General features: G+C 39.8%; 1 protein-coding gene across 1 annotated transcript in view; it reads left to right on the plus strand.

Moving 5' to 3' along the window:
• The window catches only part of LOC144310305 (uncharacterized), an 84,310-nt gene that overhangs the window by 31,797 nt on the left and 25,958 nt on the right, over positions 1 to 26,555 (plus strand). The window contains 3 exon segments of the mRNA XM_077891107.1: positions 8,120 to 10,104; positions 10,106 to 10,226; positions 11,017 to 11,156. Of these exon segments, the coding sequence (XP_077747233.1) occupies positions 8,120 to 10,104; positions 10,106 to 10,226; positions 11,017 to 11,156 (2,246 nt within the window).

A 26,555-nucleotide genomic window follows, 5' to 3' on the forward strand; every position in this document is an offset into this window, starting at 1 on the left:
TTTACCTTCTTTCTTAATACTTGCATCATTGTATGAATTTGTCTTGTATGACAGGAATTTCTTTTTGTCAAGTGTGTTTTCACTTTCTTATTAGTTATATATGAGATTCATCTGTTATTTATTAGATCAAAAGTTCTGATATGACATGGGCATGTGAGGTAGAGGGATGTCTGGGTGGCCTGTCAGTTGGTCCCAAGTCATGATCCTGGAGTCCTGGGGCTCAGCCCCCGCCATTGGGCTCCCTGCTCAGTGGGGAGTCTGCTTCTTCCTGTGCCCTTCCCCTGCTGTGCTCTCTCTCTCTCTCTCTCTCCTTCTCTCTCAAATACATGGATAAAGTCTTAAAAAAAAAAAGCAGTGAGGTATAATTCGTATAATTCCTGTATTTTAAAGAAAGCTTTTGTTCATAAATGTAATTTTACTTCAGTGAAAATTAGTCATTGGGTTTTTCTTCTACTTGCCTTGGAATATATCTGAATTTAATCCCAAATATGTATTTTATGTATAGTGGCCTTTAGCATATTTTGCAATTTGCTTGGTATTTATTTAGAAATGAAGATGTCTTTATTTCCTTGGTTCTAAGGAGTGGGTTGTAGCCTTAAATTCTCTGTTCAAGGAAGGATATATTAATAAAATAATACATTTGTATAATGCCTTTTTAAGTGGTTGTTCATATGATTTTCACTTACAGCTTTTAATGATTGATTTTAATGAATATATTTTATTATACTGTGGTCAGTGAAAACCAGCCAATAACTCATGCTTGCTTTTTATGATACATAGAGTTTAAAATTAGTTTTATAGAAAGTTTCCTTGAGAATAATGCATCTGTTTTGTTTCGTTTTGTTTTGAAAGAATTTTATTTATTTATTTATTTATTTATTTATTTATTTATTTATTTATTCATGAGAGATGGAGAGAGAGGCAGAGACACAGGCAGAGGAGAAGCAGGCTCCATGCAGGGAGCCCGATGTGGGACTCATTCAATTCTGGGACTCCAGGATCAAGCCCTTGCCTGAAGGCAGTCGCTAAACTGTTGAGCCACCCAGTAATCCCGTATTTTTAATGGATTTATTTTATGTAGCTTTTCTCGGGTTAAATTTTGTCTTATTCTGGCTTTGTAATTCCATAACAATTTGCTTCCTTTTGTCTCGGACTTTCCACTACATTAGTTAGTTGTGGTTTTGGTTTTACTTGTGTATTTAGTTACACCATGACCATTTTCTTTTTCTTTTAATTTTTCCATAAGATTTTTAATCTATTCTTTTGATAGAGACAGAAAGAGCAAATGAGAGCATAGCACAGGGGAGGACCAGAGGGAAAAGGAGAAGCAGAGTTCGCGCTGAGCAGGGAGCCTGACCTGGGCTCAATCCCAGGACCCTGGGATCAGGATGTGAGCTGAAGGCAGACGCAGAACCGACTGAGCCATCCAGGTGCCCCAAGGATGACAGTTTTCAAGTACAGAGTTCAGAGACCATCTGAAGGATCGTGACCATGATCTGACCCGAAATTAAGAGTCCGATGCCTAACATGATTCCTTCCTCTGCTTCAGCTCTGTAGTCTCTTTCTTGTTTGAACACTCACCCTTTGTCTGAGCAGTCACCACAGTGCATCCAGAGGGTGCTGTCGTTCCCTCTGCCTCCATGTCATGCGTGACAGAAACGAGTCCCTCAGGCAGCAGCCAAGAATCCAGATCCCTGAACCTACAGGTCACTCTTTCTCTCCTGAGGAGAGGTACGAGTTTTTTCACAGGGTGCCTTCAAGTGTCAGGGAGGGTGAGCTGCTGTTGTGGGCAAGTGTCACAAATTTTCTTAGTGTCTTTGATGTGGCTCTTCTTCACCTCTTGACAATCTCTTTTTCAAAGTATTTACTGGGTTATTGTGCCTATTTTTTCTGTTTTGGTATTTTTTTTCTTCAGGCTTTATAGATCTATATATATATTATGAGAATGGGTCCTTTTTTCCTTCTCCCACTCTATTTCTGTCTATTGAGCTTATGATGCAGAGAAGTTCTTAATGTAATCCAATTTGTCATTTCAAACTTTACGGTTGGTGGTGTTTACCTTTTTTAGAAATTTTCTCATATACTAAGACCACAGAGATAGAATCCTTTGTTTTTCTAAAATATTCATAATAATCTATATAATATCAATCAGAGATGTATTCAGAGTCATTCCTCTCTGTGTAGTGACTGAGGTTTTCAATATTTTCTTTTTTTCTCAACAAGGCTAACCAATTGAAGTATATTCTGAAAGTGTCATATTATGGTTTCTTTTCATTTGCTTTCATTAGTCATTTCGGGCAGCCCCGGTGGCGCAGAGGTTTAGCGCCGTCTGCAGCCTGGGGTTTGAACCTGGGGACCCTGGATTGAGTCCCACGTCGGGCTCCCTGCTGGAGCCTGCTTCTCCCTCTGCCTGTGTCTCTGCCTCTCTCTCTCTGTGTCTCTCATGAATAAAAAAATAAAATCTTAAAAAAAAAAAAAGATTGTGATATCTTATCAAAATGATACATTTGCTTTATGGACCATTGTTGTTATTCCTTGGTACCATGTAGTGAGCTTGTGATCTGGACCAGCAATTCCATGATTTTCATCCACTCCAGGCACAAGCAGTAGGTCAGCTGTATTCATAATAAGATCAACATTTCCTCCCAATCTTCACCTCATTTCAGAGCCACCCAAAGAACTTTTGTCCTTGTGATCACCTGTTTCATTTACCTGGTCTCGTCATGTCTATATTGTTCCTTTTTTCTTTTAATTTAATGTTTTTATTTTTTAAATATTTTATTTATTTATTCATGACAGACACACACAGAGGGAGAGAGAGAGGCAGAGACAGAGGCAGAGGGAGAAGCAGGCTCCATGCAGGTAGCCTGATGGGACTTGATCCCGTGTCTCCAGGATCCAGCCCTCGGCTGTAGGCAGCGCTAAACCGCTAGGACCCCCGGGCTGCCCTGTTCTTTTTTTTTTTTTTTTCTTTTTTTTAAGATTTAATATATTTATTTGACAGAGAGCACAAGCAAGAGGAGCAGCAGAGGGACAGTTAGAAGCCGGCTCTCCACCAAGCAGGGAGTCTGACATGGGGCTCAATCCCAGAACACTGGGATCACGACCTCAGCTAAGGCTTAACCGACTGAGCCACCCAAGCGCCCTTATGTTGTTCTTTATGATAATTCTTGTTGATGAGTGGTGAACATCTCTGCCCTAAATCCTATGTGTTTCCCAATTCTCAGCCATTTTCTTGTAATGAGGCATGATTCCACTGTTTCCAGGACCTGCTCTGCCTGGGTTAGAAGTACAATTTTGTCATCAAATACATGTAAATTAATATGCTTCTGCACAGTTTAGGTGTTTCTTCACACATCTCCCTTGCAAGTTCACTACAGAAGTTTAAGGTAGACCTTCATGAGTACTGGGATTTGTTTACGTGGTTGAATGCAAGCCCCACAGGAACAGTGCAGAAGTGAATGTTATAAGTCACTCAATTCTTCTGCATTGTATCCTGCCAATGATAGCCTTGAAAAATATTTCCTGATGTAAACTGCTTTTTTCAAGTTTTAAAGACTTTTTTTTTTTTTTTTAATTTTTATTTATTTATGATAGTCACACAAAGAGAGAGAGAAAGAGAGGCAGAGACATAGGCAGAGGGAGAAGCAGGCTCCATGCACCGGGAGCCCGACGTGGGATTCGATCCCGGGTCTCCAGGATCGCGCCCTGGGCCAAAGGCAGGCGCCAAACCGCTGCGCCACCCAGGGATCCCCTCAAGTTTTAAAGACTTTATTTATTTTACAGAGAGGGTGTATGTGGATGGGGTGGGAGGGAGAGGGAGAGAATCTCAAGTAGACTTCATGCTGAGCACCGAGTCCAGAGTCTGTTGAGGAACCTGAACCCACAACCCCTGAGATCATGACATGAGCCAAAATCAAGAGTCAGACACTGAACTGACTGAGCCACGCAGGCAACCCACATTGAATAGATTTTATCCCAGATCCCGTGTCAGGCTAATGAGTGTTTGATGAGGTGGTGCACATCTGGGAAAATTAGTCAGGAGACATTCTGGGGTCAGACTGAGTGGTGGATATTGTTGGGAAACGATTCTGTGGGTTTAAGTTACTCTGTATGTTAAGGATAGAGGCACTGAAAGTGTTTATCCTTAATTGGCTTTCCGCTGCTGTGCGAATATTAAAATGCTTTGAAATATAGTGACAATATCTTACCCTTAGATGGAGGACAGATTTGTTAACTGTAGAGGAAAACGGATATCGTCTTCTATGGCAAAGGTTCAGGAAGATATGCTCTCTGCTCCTTCAAGATATTGGGGTTCTCTGTGCTCAGGGTCTCATAGATGCGACACAAACTCACTGCATATGCAACATCTACATGTGTGAAATGGGGATTTGGAGCTGGCAAGTGAAATTAGCGTGATCAAGAAATTTGTTCTGTTTCATGTGTCATGAACCCTAAGATCCTTGGACTTGAATCTGAGAGTCCTCTGTCTTCTGCTAGCATTGGAAAATTGTTATAGGCAAGCTTGTTCCACTATAGAATATGTGGAACATGGAATTTTTATACTTCTTGGGATTATCCATGGGTTTATTTAAAAATGAAGTTGATGGGCACCTGGGTGGCTCAGTCACTGAGCCTCTGCCTTCGGCTTAGGTTGTGATCCCAGGTTCTGGGATCGATCCCCCGCAGGGAGCCTGCTTCTCCCTCAGCCTTTCTCTCTGCCTCTCTCTGTGTGTCTTTCATGAATAAATAAACATAATCTTAAAAAAAAAAAAAGAAATTGATATTTATGCGTCTGTTTCTCCTTTTTATTTATATGTTCACTTGTTTTTTAGTCTGCACTTATAAGTGAAATCATGTGTTATTTGCTTTTATTTGCCTGACTCTTCAGCACAGTACTTTCTAGGTCTATTTACAGTGTCCAGCACAATACTTCCTAGGTCTATTTTCATGGTCATCAATGGCAAGAAACCGCAAAAAAGGCAGAAACAGACCCACTCAAAAAATAAAACAGAACTGCTGCTTTCTGGAGTGGAATGGAGAGGGATGATGGGTCAACTGGGTAAAGGGGAATGGAAGGTAAGGGCATTCAGTTATAGATTCTATTCAGTTATAGAATCGATCATGAGGCTAAAGGATATAGCAGAGGGGATATGGTCAGTGGTATTGTAATCTGGTTCTATGGTGCTAGGTACTGGCTACACTTGCATGGAAAAACATTTAAGTTGCAAATGGATGTCAAAGAAAGCCAGAGTAGCAACACCTATATCAAAAACTAGACTATTTTGTTCTTGTGCGATGTTTATCCTGCTTTGCTACTAGGGTAATGCTAGGCCTCATAGGATGATGTTGAATATGTTCTGTCCATTCCACTATTTGTAAGATTTTGATGACGATTGTCATTAGTTATTATTATTATTTTAATGTTCGGTAGAACTGACCAGCGAATGTATGTGGTCCTGGGCTTTTCTGTGCCTGGAATTTTTTTTATTCTACATTCAACTTTCATTCTTGTTATTGGTCTGTGAAGATCTACTTGTTGGGTTTAAGATTTATTTTTCAATCTTGGTAGTTTTATATATATAGGGGAATTATCTGGGAGTTTTCTAAGTTACCTGATTTGTTAGTATATAATTGTTCATGGCAATCTGTTATCACAGTATGTATTTCTGTAGTTATCTGTTGTGTTTTCTGTCCCATTTCTTGTTTTAATTTTTGAGGCTGCTCTCCTTTTTTCTTAGTTAATGTAGTTAAAATTTTGATTATTTTTTGGAAAATCTGGGCATTGATGTCAATGTTATGTTACTGTTAATTATGGTCTCTATGATTTTCTTGGTTAATTTCTTTCTCTACTTGATCACAGCTAAGTTTCTTCTTTTTCTAGTTCCTTGTCTTGTAACATTCAGAAGAAAAGTTGGGGGTGTCTAGGTGGCTCAGTCGGTTTCGCATCTGACTCTTAATCTCAGTTTAGGTCTCAATCTCAGGGTCTTGGGTTCAGGACCCAGTTAGCCAGTTACGCTTCATGTTAGGTATGGAACCCACTATAATAAGGAAATGAATAAATAAAAACAAAAAAAGAAAAAAGTTGAAACTGCAACTTAATTCAGGCATTTATAGCATTAAAAGAAGTGAAAATGGAGTGTGTCATAGAAAAAATTACTAGAAATAAACAATACCAGTGATAGCCAACAAAACAACAAAAAGATAAGGATTCTTTAGGGTTTTCTAAGGATGTCATCCGTAAAGAGATAAACTTGCATTTTCTTTTCCCATTTGGATTCATTTAATTTTTTTTTCCCATTCAGACTAGAATATCCAGTACTGTGTTGAATAGAAGTGAAATCCCTTTGTTATGATCATACAGAAGAAGCTTACAGTTTTTTTTTACTATTGAATATATTAGATTTCAGGTTTTCATAGCTATGTGGCCTTTATTAAGTTGAGGTGTTTTGCTTCTTTTCCTACTTTATTGAGTGTTTTTAATAATGAAACATTGTCCAGTATGTTCATATTCTTGTTCTGCAGCAATATGATTGCCATTTTTGATCTTCATTCTGTTAATGTGGAGCCTTTAACTTATAGTTTTCCATATGTGAAAACACCCTTGAATTCCAGGAAGAATTGCCTTTAATTGTGTTGTAAAACGTGCTTTTGATTCAGTGTGCTAGTTTGCTTTTTTTATTGTGGACTTTGTATAACTGCGCCTCACAGGTAGTAGTTTGTAATCTTCTTTACTTGTACAGTCTTCCTTTGCCTTTGACAACTTGGTAACACTGGAGTCACAGAGACTATTTTGATAATTTCCCTTCTCTTCACTCCCTGAAAATGTTGGAAGAGATTTGAAATACTTTTCCAGGGGACTCCTGGGTGGCTCAGCGGTTGCACGTCTGCCTTTGGCTCAGGGCGTTATCCCAGAGTCTCTGGATGGAGTCTCACATCAGGCTTTGTGCATGGAGCCTGCTTCTCCCTCTGCCTGTGTCTCTGCCTCTCTCTCTCTGTGTGTCTCTCATGAATAAATGAATGAAATATTTAAAGAAAAAAAAAGTACTTTTACATTAAATCTCTGAATTATCCCGTGAATTCATTTGGAATAAGATTTTTCTTTGTTGGGATGTTTTAAATTACTTTTTCCATCTACTTAGTAGTTGTAGATCAATATTGAGTTTTTAAATATTTCTTCAGGAAATATTTATTGGAATCCTGAAATCTAGGGAGCTTACATCTTTTTTGAAATTTATACATATTTTTGGTATCTCCTTCTTGGCATATAGTTATCCATTGTCAGTTCTTATTATTTGTGTTTTTATGGTATCAGTTAATACTGTCTGCTGTCACTTCACTTCTGATTTTAATTGACCTTTTTTTCATTCTTACTTGATTTTGTTAAAATCTGTCAATTTTGTTGATCTTTCCTGAAAACCAACTCTTCCTATTGTTGTCCATGCAGAGAGCCAGATGTGGGACTTGATACCGAGTCCAGGAACACACCCTGGGCTGAAGGCAGCGCCAAACCACTGAGCCACCCGTGCTGCCTGATATTTTCCTATTTTTACTGTTTCCTCTTTTTTTTTTTTTTTTTTTTACTTTTTATTTTTTTATGATAGTCACAGAGAGAGAGAGAGAGAGGCAGAGACACAGGCAGATGGAGAAGCAGGCTCCATGCACCGGGAGCCCGACGTGGGATTTGATCCTGGGTCTCCAGGATCGCGCCCTGGGCCAAAGACAGGCGCCAAACCCCTGCGCCACCCAGGGATCCCTGCTGTTTCCTCTTTTGTTCTTTTCTGTTTATGTTTAAATTTCCTCCCTTTTGCAAACTTTGGACTCATGGGACTTTCCTGATTTTTTGTGATATAAGAAAGTAATTTGTACTATAGCATGACAGTACTACACTACTACTACTATAGCTGTAGTACTACAGCTATCTATGAGGCTATGTGTTCATTACATTCTGTGTTTGTTTATGTGTCCATTGAGGAACAAAGTCCTGATGATTCCTTCCGAGCCATCTTGCTGATGTTCTCTGACTGATTTTCAGGTTATCTATTAGTGGTTGTCAGCATATTCATCTGAGAGTAGTGAGTGGAATAATTTTACATTTCTCTTTCTTGATTTCTTTCAGCCGTATCCTCTCATGACACACAGAGCTTGCTGTCAAAGCCAAGTATCGAAGCTTCTTTCCAAACAGTGTCAATGGGTAGATTAAAAAATAATGCCATTGAGAATTTACACTTCATGACAGACTGGGACAATGATGGAGAGAGTGAAGGGCATCAAAGGCATCATGAAGGCCACAACCAAACTGAGACATCTGCCCATAATAAGAATCTCCCTGCCAAAAATGGTGAAGGATATAGAGCATTTTCAGTAACCTCCCTTTTTAAGTCTGCTACTTCCACAAAGCAGTGTGTTTCTGAAAACAAAAGCTCAAATCAAATGTTCAAACTTACATATTTAGAGAACGATGACAGTTTGGAAAATCTGGGAAGTTACCTAGTCCATGCTGAAAATAATTATTTGAACCCTTGTGAAAAAAGAATTGGATTGACTATTCAGTCAAATATTTCTACAAATCAGAGATTTAAAAATGAAGAACAAAGTGCTAAACAGGATCCATTTGAGAGGTGTTTCACTAAGGAGTCGACCCTACAAAATTACAAGAGCGTGTTCAATGGAGACAGAGTTGCTCAATGCAGTGAATCTGAGAAAACATTTAACCAGGGCTCCAATGTTAGTCAATGTGTGAGGACTCAGTTTCTAGGGAACCATCATGAGGGTAGTAAATGTGGGGAAGTCTTTTATCAAAACTCTAACCTTAGTACACATAATAGTATGAATATAGGAGAGAATCCTAAAAATGAATGTGAGAGTGCTCTTTACCAGTCCTCCAATGTTGATGATCAACAGAGAATTCATGTGGGAAAAAACCCATTCAGGTGTAATCAACCTGGGAACATGTTTTGTCAAGCATCAAGGCTAAGTATACATAAGACAATCCATAGTGGAGAGAAAAGTGACATTTGTAAGGAATGTGGCAAAGATTTTGACTTGGACTCAGTACTACCTCAACGTCACGGAATGCGTACTGGAAAGGAACCGTACAAATGTGAAGAATGTGGTAAAACGTTTAAGGTCTGCTCATCCCTAAATATACATAGGCGAATCCATACTGGAGAGAAACCTTACAAATGTGAAGAATGTGGCAAGGACTTTATCCAGCTCTCACACCTTATTAATCATCATAGAATTCACACTGGAGAGAAACCTTATAAATGTAAAGAATGTGGCAAGGCCTTTAAACGTAACTCAAGCCTTACAGAGCATCACAGAATTCATACTGGAGAGAAACCTTACAAATGTAAAGAATGTGGCAAAGCCTTTAAGCAGCCTTCAAACCTCTCTAAACATCACAGAATTCATATTACAGGAGAACGTTACAAATGTGAAGAATGTGGCACAGCCTTTACACATCACTCATGCCTTACTCAACATCACAGAATTCATACTGGTGAGAAACCTCACAAATGTAAGGAATGTGGCAAGGCCTTTAATAAGCATTCACATCTTACTCAACATCACAGAATTCACACTGGAGAGAAACCTTACAAATGTAAAGAATGTGGCAAGGCCTTTAACCAGTATTCAAGCCTTTCTAGCCATCACAGAATGCACACTGGAGAGAAACCTTACAAATGTAAAGAATGTGGCAAGGCCTTTAAACATGTCTCTACCCTTACTCACCATTACAGAATTCATACTGGAGAGAAACCTTACAAATGTAAGGAATGTGGCAAGTCCTTTAATAAGCTTTCATATCTTACTCAACATCACAGAATTCACACTGGAGAGAAACCTTACAAATGTAAAGAATGTGGCAAGGCCTTTAACCAGCACTCACACCTTATTAGTCATCATAGAATTCACACTGGAGAGAAACCTTACAAATGTGAAGAATGTGGCAAGGCCTTTAACCACCAGTCAAATCTTACTCATCATCACAGAATTCATACTGGAGAGAAACCTTACCAATGTAAAGAATGTGGTCGAGCCTTTATCCAGCACTCACACCTTACTACTCATCATAGAATTCATACTAGAGAGAAACCTTAACAAATGTAAAAAATGTGGTGAGGCCTTTAATCACCTTTCAACCTTTACTCATTATCAAAGAAGTCATACTAGAGCAAAGCTTCAAAGTTTTAGGATTGTGAGAAAAAAATTTTTTAAGTTCTTTTAAGCAACAAGAAACTAGACTTGAACGGAAAATGATCAAGATTCTTTTCTTTTACAGTAATTTATCCCTTCTTTAAGACAGATTGCCCTACATCTAAAACTGTATACAACAAAATTATATAAGTATTCCTTTATTTTACAATGATATGTGAAAAACAAAAATTTACCAATCTAACAAGGTATGCAATGTTCTTTTATAGTTGTTGTCAAACTGTGAGAGCAAAGTAACTCATGGAATGTAAAGGTAAGAGCTGAATAATCGCAGCATTAATGGAAAAGAGTACTTTCCCAGAACCACTTTTCCCCTCATCCAATTTCCTCTTGATGTTGATCAAACTGTACCATTGGCCAGTTAGTTTTTTGTGTTTTTTTTTGTTTTGTTTTTTGTTTTTGTTTTTGTTTTTAATCCGTATGCTTGTGCAGAGACACAGTTATCTTATGTCCAATAAAGGAATGGGGAAGGAAAAAATGAAAGAACAGAGGAAACCCCTTCTTGGTCTGGAGGAGCAATGTTGTAAAGTAACAGGTTCCCTTTCTAGTAGATACCTCTCTGGTGCTGGAACCCATCAGTTGTATCTTTCTCCTCCGTTTTCCAGCTGTGCAGGTGTGTCTTTTTCCTTTATTGGATGCACATCAAATCTTGTGACCTATTGCATTGACAAACCTTACTGTTCACAATAGTTTTTCATTAGTTTATTAAATGCGGTATATGCTTCTTCATCTTTAACTGTACTACAAAGCAATCCTGCCCCATCACCTTTGAATTATTATGATCATTGTTCTCAGTCTTGATTCCTTCCCTGGGTATTTCTTCGGCCATTGAGAGTGGCAGCATCTCCTCAGCTGCCTCTTCTCAGAACTATCGGGTTCCCAACGACAGTACACAAATAGCAGAAGTGGCAGAAGAAGCAACTATGAGAGGATTTGTAAGTATTGCTCTACTCTTACTCCACATTAGGTAATTCATAACAGAGAGTAATGAAATATGTGTAAAGAATGTGGGAAGGCCTTTCAACAATGGCAAACCATGATTCCTGATTAAAAAATGTATAGCGGAAAGGATTTTACAGATACCACAGAATTGGCAAGCACACTAACCAGTACTCAAGCCTTAAAATCTGAGGAAAATCATTACAACATCATTACATCCAGATAAACCTCTAAGTAGAACGCTGGTGTTACTCAACATCATAGCTATCATACAGGATAGAAACCATAAAGTGTAAAAGTTGCAGTTCCTTTAACTGGAATTCAGTCCTGAGTCAATATCCCAAAATGCGGGATCCCTGGGTGGCACAGCGGTTTGGCGCCTGCCTTTGGCCCAGGGCGCGATCCTGGAGACCCAGGATCAAATCCCATGTTGGGCTTCTGGTGCATGGAGCCTGCTTCTCCCTCTCCCTATGTCTCTGCCTCTCTCTCTCTCTCTGTGTGACTACCATAAATAATAATAATAAAAAAAAATCCCAAAGTGCGTACTAGATTCAAAACCTACAAAGAGATGAATGAGGAAAGACCTAGTTTTTATATATAGACTTTAGAAAACATCAGAGATTACAGAAAGGAAAGTAAGTTGAAAGACATAAATTTTTAGAAATGTACTTATTGAACATCAAATGTCAATAAGTGTCACAAATCAATAGAAAGCGATATATAAGTTTCCCTTTTTAGACAGTACTCTACATCAAATACTTACAAGGAATAGTACAAAGTTAAATGTGAGGATAATGTATTATGCTTCAAAAGATACAAGGGATGGATTTTTGCAAAGGTATAATTTCGATTGCTTGTTTTATACTGACCCTGTGTGAGCTTGGTGACTAGTACATTTAATGCATTTTGTACTTTAGAAAATTCATGGAGGGATCCCTGGGTGGCGCAGCGGTTTGGCGCCTGCCTTGGCCCAGGGCGCGATCCTGGAGACCCGGGATCGAATCCCACGTTGGGCTCCAGGTGCATGGAGCCTGCTTCTCCCTCTGCCTGTGTCTCTGCCTCTCTCTCTCTCTCTCTCTGTGTGACTATCATAAATAAATAAAAATTTTTTAAAAAATTAGAAAATTCATGGATGCCTAGTTGGTATATGAAATTATATGGCTGACTTGCTGCATTAAAGATGAGATGCCATTCTTCCTTAGGTGGGTCTCATGCAGACCTCATTTCCCATTGAAGATTAACAACAACATGAATTAGAATATATGAAGAAAATCTAAATGGAGATACTGTTCATGGTTATAACATTAAGTTACCATGGAATAAGTTTTCACAATATCATTCTCCATTCATTAAAAATAAAAAACTTTGTGGATAGTTTAAATAAGATGGTTTGCTATTTGGTCTTTAAGGACAAAAAGGTGGCAGTCCTGTAAAATACTGACATATCTTGATAACAGCAATGGTTATAAGTTGAATTCTCAACATCAGGTGGTGTGGTTCCAATGAGGAAATCGGCACAGATACCACAAAGATAGTAGATAAGTCTTCCCTACAATGGCATACAAATGGAAATTCGTATTTCTTAAGAGTACTCTCAATCCTGAAAAAGTTTTATATGGAAATTAAACAGTTAAGAAGTTAAAATCAACTGTTAAAAGAGGTCTTTCTTTAAGCCTCTTGGTAACCAGAAAGTAAAAACCTGTAGTCAATACATAATATATAGGGAGAAAATAATCAAAGTATACACCCACAGAAAATCACCAAATCACAAAGATAAATAGCAATGAAGAAGAGAGCAAATATTTCTAAAACAGACAGGAAACGAAAGAATGACAACAGTAACTCCATACTTTAATCTCTACTTACTTTAAATATAAAGGGACTAAATTCTCCAATTAAAAGGTATGCCTGAATGGAAAGAAATAGAAGACCCAAGTACATTTTCCTTCAGCCTTAAGAACACACTCAGAAAGCGCAGGTGTGAAAAAAGATATACCATGCAAATCGAAACCAGATGAAATGAGGATAGGTATGCTTACATCAATCAAAGTAGACTTTAAGTCAAAGACTAGTAAGACACTGCACGGGTCATTATAAAATAAAGGGGTTACATCATGCAGTGTTTTTAATTATGGTGCATTTGGGAAAGAAAGATTCCCCCATTCTAGTTTTGGTAGGATTCAAACAGTGTGTTTATAACTCATGTCATACCCCTATGAAAAACACTGTACTTTCCCCTTAAATTTTGGTGCTGTTTTTCCAGGTACATCAATTACCGGTTATGTAATGTTTATGAACATCTATATCTCCTGTGTCCCCTAAATGGCTAGTCAATAGTCAAAAACCTACTCCTGTGCTTTGAGGTTGGGAAAAAGAGAACACTAAATGACAATTTGAGAAGGAGTTCCTGCTTCCAGATTTTGATGTGTGTGGAAAAATATTGTTGCAATGATAATCTTGGTAATTACTGAAGAAGTAGCCAATGGTTCATTGAACCAACTAGTATGGGCTAATCAATCTTTTCCCCACAGTATTCAGTTTTCTATCTCTGGCTATTATACATTGCAGATTTTTTCACATGTAATTTAATTTACATTCTCTGCTATTTAAAGTCTCCAAATAGGGCAGCCCCGGTGGCGCAGCGGTTTGGCGCCGCCTGCAACCTGGGTTGTGATCCTGGAGACCCGGGATCGAGTCCCACATCGGGCTCCCAGCATGGAGCCTGCTTCTCCCTCTGTCTGTGTCTCTGCCCCTCTCTCTCTGTGTCTATGAATAAATAAATAAAATTTAAAAAAAAAAATTAAAGTCTCCAAATAACTTACTTGTCCTTTCAGGTAGGTTATTATAATACCCCTTTGTAAGATTCCTGATATTATTCCTGGGCAGCTATTCTTTGTATACAATGTAAATGAGAGGCTTTGTATGGGTCACCTTTACAGTGCTTCTGATTGTGGCTTTAGTTCAACTTGGATTCTTTCTGAAATGTATATCTTCACATAAGAAAAACCTTACATTATGCTTTGATTTTTAGACTAACTACATTACATGTGACTAAAGTACACTATATGTGCATTTATTGAAAATAAAACATTTACTCATTTATTGTTGGCAAAAGCTGGCTAAGCACATGTACCTATGAGTTTGTATTAAAGCTGTAGGTTTGTGTATTTATTTAGTGTCTGTATTAAGAGGACATTTACCTCTGATTACTGCTTTTTGCTCCTTGAGCTACATAATACTGCTTGTGCTTACATTGTGGTGTCAATTTGGTCAAAGGTTGGATACATAGGACTCACCTACTTTTAAAAACGAATTTTATTTGATACGTAGTAATCTTTCACAGTTTTTCAAATCAATATAACCTACTTTCCCTGAATAAAATAAAATGAAGGAGTTAATTCGACAAACGCATGTAATCTTTAGAATACGTATGTACCCAACATAAAAGTACCCAAATATATAAGCAACAATGAACAGACAAGAACAGAAAAAGAGACAGCAATACAAGAGCAGGGGACTTCAATTGTGCACCTTCAATATGGGACAAGATAATCAATAAGGAAGTACCAGACTCAATGATATTTAGCAGATTGACTTACACCATTCCACCAACAGCAAAAAACACATTGTTCTCACATGCATTCTCCAATATAAATTTTATATTGGGTCACAAAACAAGTCTTAATAAATTTGATTGAAATCGTATCAGGCATCTTTTCCTACGACAGTGCCATGAAAGTGGAAGTCAATTACAAGTACAAAACTAGAAAAATTATAAACATATGAAAAATAAATAACGTGCAATAGCATTACTCCTAATAGCCAGGACCTGGAAATGACTTGTGTCTCTTTTCAGATGAGTAGATAATATGGTGGATATATAAAATATATGTTGGCTATAATTAACAATACTATTTTGGCTATCTGAAAATTGCTAGAAAATTCTTATTAATTCTTATAACACACAAAATTGTACACTGTGAGGTAATGGATGCTAACTAAATTACTGTGGTATATGTTTTGCAATATATATATATGTTTTTTATATATATCATAGTTAAATTGTACACTTTTACTTATATAATGTCATGTCAATAGTAGGTGAAGAAAACTGGAAAAACGTAAGCAGATTATTGATTAGATATGAGGATAAGATGAGAGTGGTAACAGCTAAAGAGTGTGAAGTTTCTTAGGAGGTAATGAAATGTTCTAGAATTGACAATGGTTTGCTTATACCTACATGTGACTCAGTTAAAAAGCTATCAATTGTACACATTAAGTGGATTAATTGTGTGGCATGTAAGTTATACCAAATAAAGCTTTTAAACAGAAGGAACCCCAAATACAAAATTCTTACAAAAGATCTCGTATTAATGGCAAATATGAAAAACTGCATACATTCAGGTATTAATTAAACACACATATGTGCATACACGCACAGAGAAGATTTCAACTGGAATTTGGCATTTGACTTTCTCTTTTAATTTTTGTGATAATACAGAAAAACAATTTTTCAAAAAAACACGTGGAAAGGAAGTTGTGTCAAATTAGACATAACATATATTGGGACACCTGGGTGGTTGAGTGATTGAGTGTCTGCCTTCGGCTCCCTTGTGATCTGGATTCCCAGGACGAAGTCCCTGGCCTGGCTCCCCTTGAGGAGCCTGCTTTTCCGCGGCTTGTGTCTCTGCCTCTCTCTGTGTGTCTCTCATGAATAAATAAATAAAATCTTTTTAAAAAAATAAAGATAGGGATCCCTGGGTGGCGCAGCGGTTTGGCGCCTGCCTTTGGCCCAGGGCGCGATCCTGGAGACTCGGGATCGAATCCCACGTCGGGCTCCCGGTGCGTGGAGCCTGCTTCTCCCTCTGCCTGTGTCTCTGCCTCTCTCTCTCTCTCTCTCTGTGACTATCATGAATAAATAAATAAAATCTTTAAAAAAAAAAAATAAAGATAAAACATAGTAATTAATATCAATTAAGTTCAGCAGGTTGATTTTGAGTGGAAAAAATGTATGGACACTACAATCTATAGTCGGATTCTCCAAAGAATCAATAGAATAGATATGCACACATCTATGCATATTTTTAGTCTATATTTCTATAGACCGAGAGATAAGATATAGGTTTACTACATTAAGAAATATGTCTTTCTATATGTCTCTGCATAGATAGAGAGTGGGATAAATTTCCTGTAATGAATTGGCTAATATGATTGTGAGAGCTGGCAAATGTGGAGTCTGCAAAGAAGGCCAGCAGGCTAGAGACCCAAGGCAGTGCAGATGGTGAAGCTTTGGGATCTGAAGACAGTCATAGGTGAATAGGAAAAAGCACCTCTGATGTACAGTTAATCGCTTCTTGGCTTTTTGGCTAATAAAAAATGTGAAATATACAGATAATTATGTTCTCTAGAATGGACTGTCTAGTAAATGGTATGGTCTTTTTGGGTAAAACTTTAAGCTAAATGGAATGCAAATAGCTTCTAAAAAGAGTTACACAAAATCTTTTAAGTTAGAATATGTGACTACATGTATGAGAATATACAGCATTTTCAAGCATGCACTAGTACAGAAGATAGAAAATAAGAATTATGGTAGGATGTTTAACAATGTTGCTTCATAATGTCATCAAGGACCATATTCACAATATATGCCACTGAAAGAATAATGAGCAGTGCCACTTTAGGTTGAGGTACAAGGCATGAAGACAAGTAGTGATATGGGGAGGGGGGCGCGGTAAGAATGAGCGCACAGGGATAAATGAAATGCAGAGTCTGGGAGCTTGGGGTAACACAGCCACAGGGGAAGAGAAGACAGGACCCATGTTAGTTTCTTAGGGCTGCTGTAACAAATTATTACAACTGGATGCTAAAGAACCCAAAAAATTATTGTGTCACACTTCTGGAGGCACTTAGACATCTGAAGCCAAGCTGTTGGCAGGGCCACCTTATGTCTCAAGAATTAAGTCTTGCTTTCTAACTTCGGGGGACTATAGCTATCCTTGATCTTCTTTGCCTTAGTAGACGTGTCACTGTCCCTTCATCACACAGCACTGTGTGTGTAAACTTCCCTCTTGGGATGCCTGGGTGGCTGAGTGGTTGAGCCCCTGCCTTTAGCCCAGGGAGTGATCCTGGAGTCCCAGGATTGAGTCCCACATCAGGCTCCCTGCAGGGAGCCTGCTTCTCTCTCTCTCTGCCTGTGTCTCTGCCTCTCTCTCTCCCTCCCTCTCTCTCTCTCTCTGTGTGTGTGTGTGTGTGTCTCTCAGAATAAATAAATAAAATGTTTTTAAAAATAATAATAAACGTTCCTCTTCTCAATAGGACAAGAGGAATTGAATTGGGGTTTACCTGAATCCAGTATGACATATCAACTTAATTACATCTGCAAAGATCCTATTGCCCAAAATAGGCTACAGTTACAAGCACTGAGGATTAGAACTTGAACATTGAGACAGGTTCTGTAACTTGGAACACAGCTAAAAGCACTAGGTTGTTAAATGTCACTGAGGGGTTAAAGTGCACTACACATTTTAAGGTTGGGTGGGTGTATGCAGGGACATTAAGGGTATGAGGCATATGTGTGTTGAGGGAATGAGAGGGTAAAGGAAATCACGAGAAAGAAGGGGATAGTGGATGACAAATTAATGGGCAAAGGGAGTTCAAAGGCAAGGTTGGGTAAAAGACATATGCAAACTTTATTGCCTGTGATGGGTCAAAGAACATATGGGTGGAAGGGGGATAGTTACTTGTGAATGCAGTCCTCGGAGTGTTCAGTGTTTCAATGAGAGATGAAGGAGGGGGAGAACAGATGATACCTGGGGAACAGAGTGTATGTGGGTGGAGGGGGATCATCAAGCTGGGAGAAGAGTGGGCATCAGTAGGCCAAAGGGTCCATGAGAAAGTCAGGCAGTGTAGGGTTGTGGGTAATGAGTGTAGGGTCATGAAGAAATAAGGACTCTGTTAAATGATGGGTCAGATATTGATAATGAACATAAGAGACACGATAAATGGGCTAAAATCCTTGGGATTGGGTGGGGAAGGGACAAATGGCATTGGAGGAGGAGGAAAGAATACATGGAGGTTCTTGGGACAATGGAAGGAAGAGAGCTCTAGAATCAGGCAAGAAGGGTTTATTGGTATAGAGGTCTGAAACACACTTCATGGACTTAGAAGAGCAATGAAGACTAGGAGAGTCCTTTGCAGGGAAAGTTTTCACGGAAATGTAAAGGTCACAGAGGTGAAGACCTTAAGGTCACAATGGGTGATAAGGAGGAAAGAGGCGAAGGATGGAGCTGGGGGTGGCAGAAATTGTAGGGGTACATTTGGAGGTCACTATTCATTCTCCTACTCATTAATTGTCTTATTGTACTTGGTTCAAAACTGTCAAGTTTGTAATTCCAGCCATGAGGCAATAACCTTACTTATATAAAATGCCTAGAAAAAAATTTAAAAAATAAAAAATAAATAAAATGCCTAGTAGTTCCTTTAGTTGAATTGGCAGTACAGGACCACGGATAAAATTTTGAGTAAACAGAAGACTCAACATCCTCTGTCTCCCTTGAGGATACCACGCACAAGTTCTGACCATGGAGGAGATCATGTGGAAACCTTGATTTTAAGCTTCTAGCGCCCTAAACAGAAAGCCCAGTAAAGCTCAATGAAATTCAGGCTTTAAAAACAGAATTTTGTTTTTAGGACCTCCTTAATACTTGCAATTGGTTAAGATAGCGATAGCAAACATACACGTAGGCATAGCATCAACTGTATAATGAGAAATATCTAAATAAAGTTTAAAAATGCCCATGAATTACCCCCAGTCAGTAATAGTTTGACCCTCAGACATACAGGTTGTGAGGTTGGGGTGGGGCTTCTGTTCTGCAATTTCAGAGTATAAAACACGTAGACACTAAAATATTTTGTACTGGGTTCAACATAAATACGTAATGATTGGTTTACATAAATATTGTCCTATCACACTCATTGTCAGTGACATTGCATTCCTTAACCAATGCTGCATGAAACTGGCATTTTCACATCAGTAGAAGTGGATCGGAGCCCGCCACCTTCCATTCCTGGGATGTCCACTAGTCCATACCTTTAATTTAACCAAATAGACCCATGTTTAGTGGCTCTACACTAGAGAATGCAGGCACCGCACACCTGAGCACCCTAACCCCACCATCTTATGTCAACCCCAACAACTCCTGGTGAGTTCCCAGCAAAGAGTCTACTATTTACTTTTCTCTGTCGTGAGTTTCCTCTGTTGTGGATTCCCAATAAAGAACGCCAATCACCACCCTGAGGAACCACATTCTTTCTTTGCATTTTGGAGTTCACAGAAGGGAGTCTAGTCAATGTGCTGATGTCTGAGCAAGTCTCTGTGTGGAAAACAACGTGTATAGGTTACTGCAATGTTGATTGAGCATGAATTTTGTTCACAAGGAAGTAACGGTGATCACAAGGAAGTTACAGTGCACCGTGTTGGCAACTTCACATATACCATGCGATTTCGTCCCCGTTACACCATCCAAGCTGGGCATTAGGTGTCCTTTATTTTTTCTTAAGATTTATTTGGTTATTCATAGACACACACAGAGAGAGAGGCAGAGACACAGGGAGAGGGAGGCAGAGACACAGGGAGAGGGAGAAGCAGGCTCCATGCAGGGAACCCGATGTGGGACTCGATCCTAGGTCTCCAGGATCACACCGCAGGCTGCAGGCGGCGCCAAACCGCTGCGCCACCAGGGCTCCCCTAGGTGTCCTATAATAACGATGAAGATGTAGATACTGGGCTCCCCCTATGTGCTTCATCTTCTGTTTCCCTATTGATTAAGAAAAAAAGGTTTGTAGATTATAGGGGTGAAATAAGGATAAATGGAAAACTAGAGAAGGGGTAGATTAGTTCAGAGGAGAAAAAAACATTAGTTCAGAGAGCTCTCATTGTTGTGTTTGTATTTTCTTAACGGGATAGAAACATGACTGTGTAAGTATATGCCTGTTTTCCTATAGTCTGTCCACTCTCGTTAGCAATATATATTCATTTTAATTCTTCCACATTGGGGTTACCTTGTATTTTCCTGAAACTTAGTTGTTCTAGCAAATAGGAAGTGTCATCTCCCTGTAGTCTCTGCTTTCCAGGAGGAGTGGTTCAAGAGAATGTGATATAGCTATATCCCTCTCTATCTACTATAATGTAATATTGTTTACGATATACAAATATATCAGAATCTATTACGTGTCATACGTACTATATAACGTCTATAATATCTATGTCTATCTATCTATAGATATCCGTATCCAAAATTCAACCTTTAAAAAAACGACAGGCTTCCATTTGGGACAAAGTAGGTGATCCTTGAGGATGTTATGCAATAACAATAAGCCACACAAAACGGCAAATACTGTATTATCTCAATAATACCTGGAATCTGCGTTGAACTCATAAGAATAGAGTACAATTGGGATGCCCGTGTGGCTCAGCAGTTGAGTGTCTGCCTTTGCCCAGGATGTGATCCTGGGGTCCAGGATCAAGTCCCACATTGGGCTCCTTCCAAGGAGCCTGCTTCTGCCTATGTCTCTGCCTCTCTGTCTCTCATGAATAAATAAAAGCTGTTTTTTAAAGGATAGAATACAATTGTGATGGTCAGGAGATGACTGAGGACAAAATAGGGGATGTTGGTCAAATGGTACAAAATTTCAGGTATACAGGATGTACAGATTCTGGAAATCTGGAGACTACACATAATTCTATGTCTATTATATTGGGTATTTGCTGAAAGAGTATGTCTTAGGAGTTCTCAACACAGGGATCCTTGGGTGGCGCAGCGGTTTGGCGCCTGCCTTTGGCCCAGGGCGTGATCCTGGAGACCCAGGATCGAATCCCACGTCGGGCTCCCGGTGCATGGAGCCTGCTTCTCCCTCTGCCTGTGTCTCTGCCTCTCTCTCTCTCACTGTGCGCCTATCACAAGTAAATAAAAAAAAAAAAAAAAAAAAGGAGTTCTCAACACAAATTTATTAAAAATATCTAATAAAGTATCCTAACTATAGGAGATCAGAGGATATTAATCAGCTGCAGTGTTTTTTAATCAGGTCATTATGTATAGATATTTATATTTTGTAAATTGAGCATCTACTGAATCTCCAGGAATGGAAAATAGGAATCTAGATGAAAGGGTCATGAAGCACGGGATTTAATGTTAAACACAGAAATGAAGGGAAGCCGGGTGGTGCAGCGGTTTAGCACTGCCTTCGGACCGGGGTGTGATCCTGGAGACCTGGGATTGAGTCCCACTTCAGGTTCCCTGCATGGAGCCTGCTTCTCCCTCTGCCTGTGTCTCTGCCTCTCTCTCTCTCTCTCTCTCCCTCTCCCTCTCTCTCTCTCTCTCTCTTTTTCTCTCTCTGGGTGTGTGTCTAAAGATTAAATATATAATTTTTTCAAAACAAGAAACAAAGTATGACCAACAGGTAGCTACACTCCTATGACTGAGAAAAACCTCCTAAACTTGCCCTGGTTCTATTGCAGTACAGGAAAAGAAAGGATGACAGAAAGGTATAGAATCCTGCAAGTTTGCAGTAAAAAGCTGGACCAGATTAATCTCTTAAAAGTGCTATAGGCTTAGTACATTAGAAACACAGCAGAGGGAGAAGCAGGCTTCATAAAGGGCCCGATGTGGAACTCGATCCCGGGTCTCCAGGATCAGGCCCTGGGCTGAAGGGGGCGCTACACTGCTGAGCCACCCGTGCTGCCCCCAAAATATATATTGAAAATAAAGATCTTTCCCTCTTCATTTCTAGGGTTTCTATGTAGTAAGCACTCTCTGATGTTGAGGAAGTGTCAATTTCGGGGTGAAGACGTTACCACATTCTTTACGTTTGTTCCAGGTGTCTCCAGGCTGTATTCTCTAATTTATAGTAGGTGGTGGCTCTAGTTAATGATTTGGCTATATTCTCTACATTTGTAGGGCTTCTCCCCTGCATGTATTGTCCTCCATCGAGGGAGACTTGAAATCCAGACAAACATTTTGCCACATAATTTTTACATTTTTAGGATTTCTCCCAGTATGAATGTACAAGTGTTCAAGTGTTTGCTTAGGTTGTAGTTCTGTTTAAAGGCTTTGCTTATATTCTCTGCATTTGTGGGGTTTCTCCCCAGGTATTCATACTGTGATATCAAGGAAAGTCTGAGCAATAATTAAAGGCTTGAGCAAACTCCTTACGTTGTAAGGTTACTTCCCAGTTTGTATTCTCTGATGCAAGAAAGGTTTGAGTGCTAAACTTTTCAAAACTACTACACACATTAAAATTGATAGAGTAGAATATTGTCTTGATGACTTAGGACCTATTCTCAACGGCACAAAATTTATAAATCTATTTGTGGATGATTATGTCTCTGTCATTTATTCACAATCTGAACATATATCCAGAATGCTATAAAGAAAACAGCTAAAAAAAAAAAAAGAAAACTGCTAATATTTCTCAGTCTTTTATATCATTGAAATTTTTTTGTTTCAATCATCATTTGTGTTATATCTTAGGATTTTTTTTAAAGATTAATTGATTGATTGATTGATTGTTTGATTCATGAGAGGCCCAGAGAGAGAGAGAGAGAGGCAGAAACACAGGCAGAGGGGGACGCAGGCTCCATACAGGGAGCCCGACGTGGGACTCCCTCTACCTACATCTCTGCCTCTCTCTGTGTGTCTCTCTTGAATTAATAAATGCAATCTTTAAAGAGATAAAAATTAATCAAATCAAATCAAATCCAGAGTTGAGGGCTGTCTGGGTGGCTCAAAGGTTGAGCGCCTGCCTTCAGCCCAGGGCATGATCCCTGTCCAGGGATGGAGTCCCACATCGGACTCGTTGCATGGAGCCTGCTTCTCCTCCCTTGGCCTGTGTCTCTGCCTCTCTTCCTGTGCCTCTCATGGGTAAATAAACAAAATCTTGAAAAAGAATATGGGAATGCCTGGGTGGCTCAGAGGTTGAGCATCTGCTTTAGGCCCAGGCCTGATCCCGGGATCCTGGGATCGAATCCCACATCTAGCTCCCCGTTGGGAACCCACTTCTCCTTCTGCCTCTCTCTTTCTCTGTGTCTCGCATGAATAAATAAATCTTTAACAACAACAACAAAAATCCAGAGTTGGTTAGTAGCTCAGTAAGAGAAAAGCTTTGCAAAATCTGCACCTTCTTAACCTTCAGAAATGTGCATCGAATCATAATGAGGCTTTTTCCAAAAAGGTCATAAAATAAAGAAGTTTCTGCCTCCTGCAAGACATTGGGAAGTTTATGTTGAGGGCACTTTCTTTCCACAATAGAGTTAGAAGAAGCCCCAGTGAGAAAATGATGTGCCTGTCCATCCAGGGAAATCTGTGTCTCCAGATATTGTCTGCTTCAATTCAGAAAAACCTTTACCCTCAGATCCCCAGATGGTGTGCAGGTCCAGTCAGGGTTTGGTTCTTCCCTTCTTCCTCTCTTTCTTCCTCTTCTCTTTTTCAGATTTTATGTATAAATTTGCAACAGAGAAAGAGAGAACATGAGCAGGGGGAGTAGCAGATGGAAGGGAGAAGCAGACTCCCCACCGAGCAGGGAGCAGGTTGAGGGTCTTGATCCTAGGACCCTGGGATCAGGACGTGAGTCTGAAGGCAGACACGTAGCCATCTGAGCCACCAAGGTACCCTGGTGCTTTCTTTAGACCTGTCACTTGGATACAAGAGTTTATTCCCTGCAGTTTGGGAGCACTGTAGGTTGTTCTAGGGGACCGTGTGACTATTTCTTCAGTGGCCTTACCTAAAAGACAGTAGCAGAAATGGCTCTGAGGCCAGGGGGATATCCTAAAGGAAATCAGATTAGGAACCCAAGTAAAGAAAACAGTGGATTCATACAAACTTCAAGTCCTAGGGTGCCTGGGTAGCTTAGTAGGTTAAGCATCTAACTCTAGGTTTCAGCTCTGGTCATGTTTTCAGGGGGTGTGGTATCAAGCCCTGCATTGGACTCTGCATTCAGCACGGAGTCTGCTTGAGATTCTCTCTTCCCTCTGTCTGCCTCTCCCCTTACTCCAGGGCACATGCAGTGTCCTTCTTTCTCTCTCTCTCTCAAATAAATAAATAAATAAATAAATCTTTTATTAAAAACTCAAACCCTATAAAACTCCCATATTCCGCTAATGATTGGCATTTGTATTTTTCTTTCTTTCTTTTTTTTTTTTTAGGTAGAACTTTTTTTTTTTTTCATTCTGGAGAGCAAGGCTCTGTTTCTTTTTCATAACTTTTGGAGTCATTCTGGGCTACATAGCCAACTTGTTTGTTTTTGCATTTAATTTATTTTCATTTTTAAAGATTTTATGTATTCATGAGAGAGAGACAGAGAGAGAGGCAGAGACACAGGCAGAGGGAGAAGCAGGCTCCATGCTGGGAGCCTGACGTGGGACTCAATCCCAGGTCTCCAGGATCACACCCTGGGCTGAAGGCGGCACTAAACCGTTGAACCACCTGGGCTGCCCGTTTCTGCATTGTTTTTTTTTTAAAAAAAGATTTATTTCTTTGAGAGAGAGAGCATGAGAAGGGGGGCAGTGGGAGGGACAATCCCATGTGCACTCCATGGTCAATGCAGAGCTGGACACAGGGCTTGATCTCATGACCATGAATCACACCTGAGCCAAAACCAAGAGTTGGATGCTCAACTGACTGCGTCACCCAGGTGCCACTATTTCTGCATTTTCCTAATCCTGGTCTCCAGAGAGTTGATAAAACATACATATGGAAACTAAATATGATCTGTTGTCCTTGACTGGTATCCCAGAACCTGAGCTGATCCACAGTAGGAATCCTGGATTCAGCACCTTCCCCTGCATATCTGTCGTGAAGAGAACTTTTTTTAAAGTTCCAAGACAGGGATCCCTGGGTGGCTCGGCAGTTTAGCACCTGCCTTTGGCCCAGGGCCTGATCCCGAAGTCCTGGGATCGAGTTGCACATTGGGCTCCCTGCATGGCGTCCGCTTCTCCCTCTGCCTGTGTCTCTGCCTCTCTCTCTCTCTCTCTCTCTCTCTCTCTGTGGGTCTCTCATGAATAAATAAATAAAATCTTTAAAAAAGAAGATATTCAAAAGTAGCGGCACCTGGGTGGCCCAAGTGGTTCAGCATCTGACTCTGGCTCAGGTCATGATCTCACAGTCCTGGGATCGAGTCCCCATAGGGCTCCCTGCTTGGTGAAAAGTCTGCTTCTCCTCCCTCCACCCCTCTGACTCCTCCCACACACTCTCTCTTCCTCAAATAAAATCTTAAAAAAAAAAAAAGATTTTCAAAGCAGGTGAAACGACACATGAGACAGTAAAATCAGAAGTAGATAAATAAACCTTTGCAATTTTTAAATGCCTGGAATTTCAGGAGGAAAAGATGACAGAGCCTCTAACCAGGGATCAAGGTTTACCTGAGAACCAGCCATTTCATTCTCTTCTTCCTTGTGCTCTAGCTTTCCTTCTCAGAAGATATTTGACTTCCAATGAAGTCACAGCCAAATCATAAGCATTTGACTTTTAAATTTTATTTATTTATTTATTTAGAAATCTAGTGCAAGCAGAGGGAGGGAGAGAAGGAGAAGGAGAGAGAGAATCGAAGGCAGACTCTGCCTTCAGCATGGAGCCTAATTTGGGCTATCTATCCCATAACCCTGGGATCATAACCGGAGCCAAAACCAAGAGTCAGACACTTAAGTGACCTAGCCCCCCATGCACCCCAAGCATTTGCCTTTAAAGCAGAATCTCTTCACCTAGTACCTACTCGTGTATAGACAGGACATTAAAATACATTAAAAGGCCCTACTCCCTACTCTTCTGTGTGTTGGAGCTTTTCAAAGACCCTGAGCTCCTACTTGGAGACCGACCCTCCAGTTTCTCCATCCCTATTATCAAGGCGCCTCCCCTCCCACACACATCACACATTCTACTGCAGTATAGGAACTCTGTGCTGCATGGACTGACCCTTCCAGACTTATGTAGAGGAGACACTGTTAACTCCCCTTGGACCTAAGCCAGCACCCAACTCTAATAAGTTACTGAAGAGCCCTCATGCTTCACCCTGGCCTCACTTAAAATCACCTGGAGCACTTAATTAAAGAACACTGTTGTTCCCACCAAGACTCTTTGACAGAATCTGTGGGGGAGAGCAGCAGTGATGATCATACCTGAAACTCCACGTGCTCTTCTAATGGAAAACCTGGGCCCAGAACCGCTTAACTAAGGCTTCTCTAGCTCTAATGTGAATGAAAAGTTTACATGTTCTCTCATCCTCCCTAAGACATTGTGGTGCTGTGGGTTTGGACTGGAGCCCATGAATTGGCATCATAAAAGTGCTGTGCTAGTCCTGATGTTGCACCACATAAATCCAGAATCAGTAGTACTAAGCTAGAGAAA

The sequence above is a fragment of the Canis aureus genome, chromosome 1, assembly GCF_053574225.1.
Source record: "Canis aureus isolate CA01 chromosome 1, VMU_Caureus_v.1.0, whole genome shotgun sequence".
NCBI lineage: Eukaryota > Metazoa > Chordata > Mammalia > Carnivora > Canidae > Canis > Canis aureus.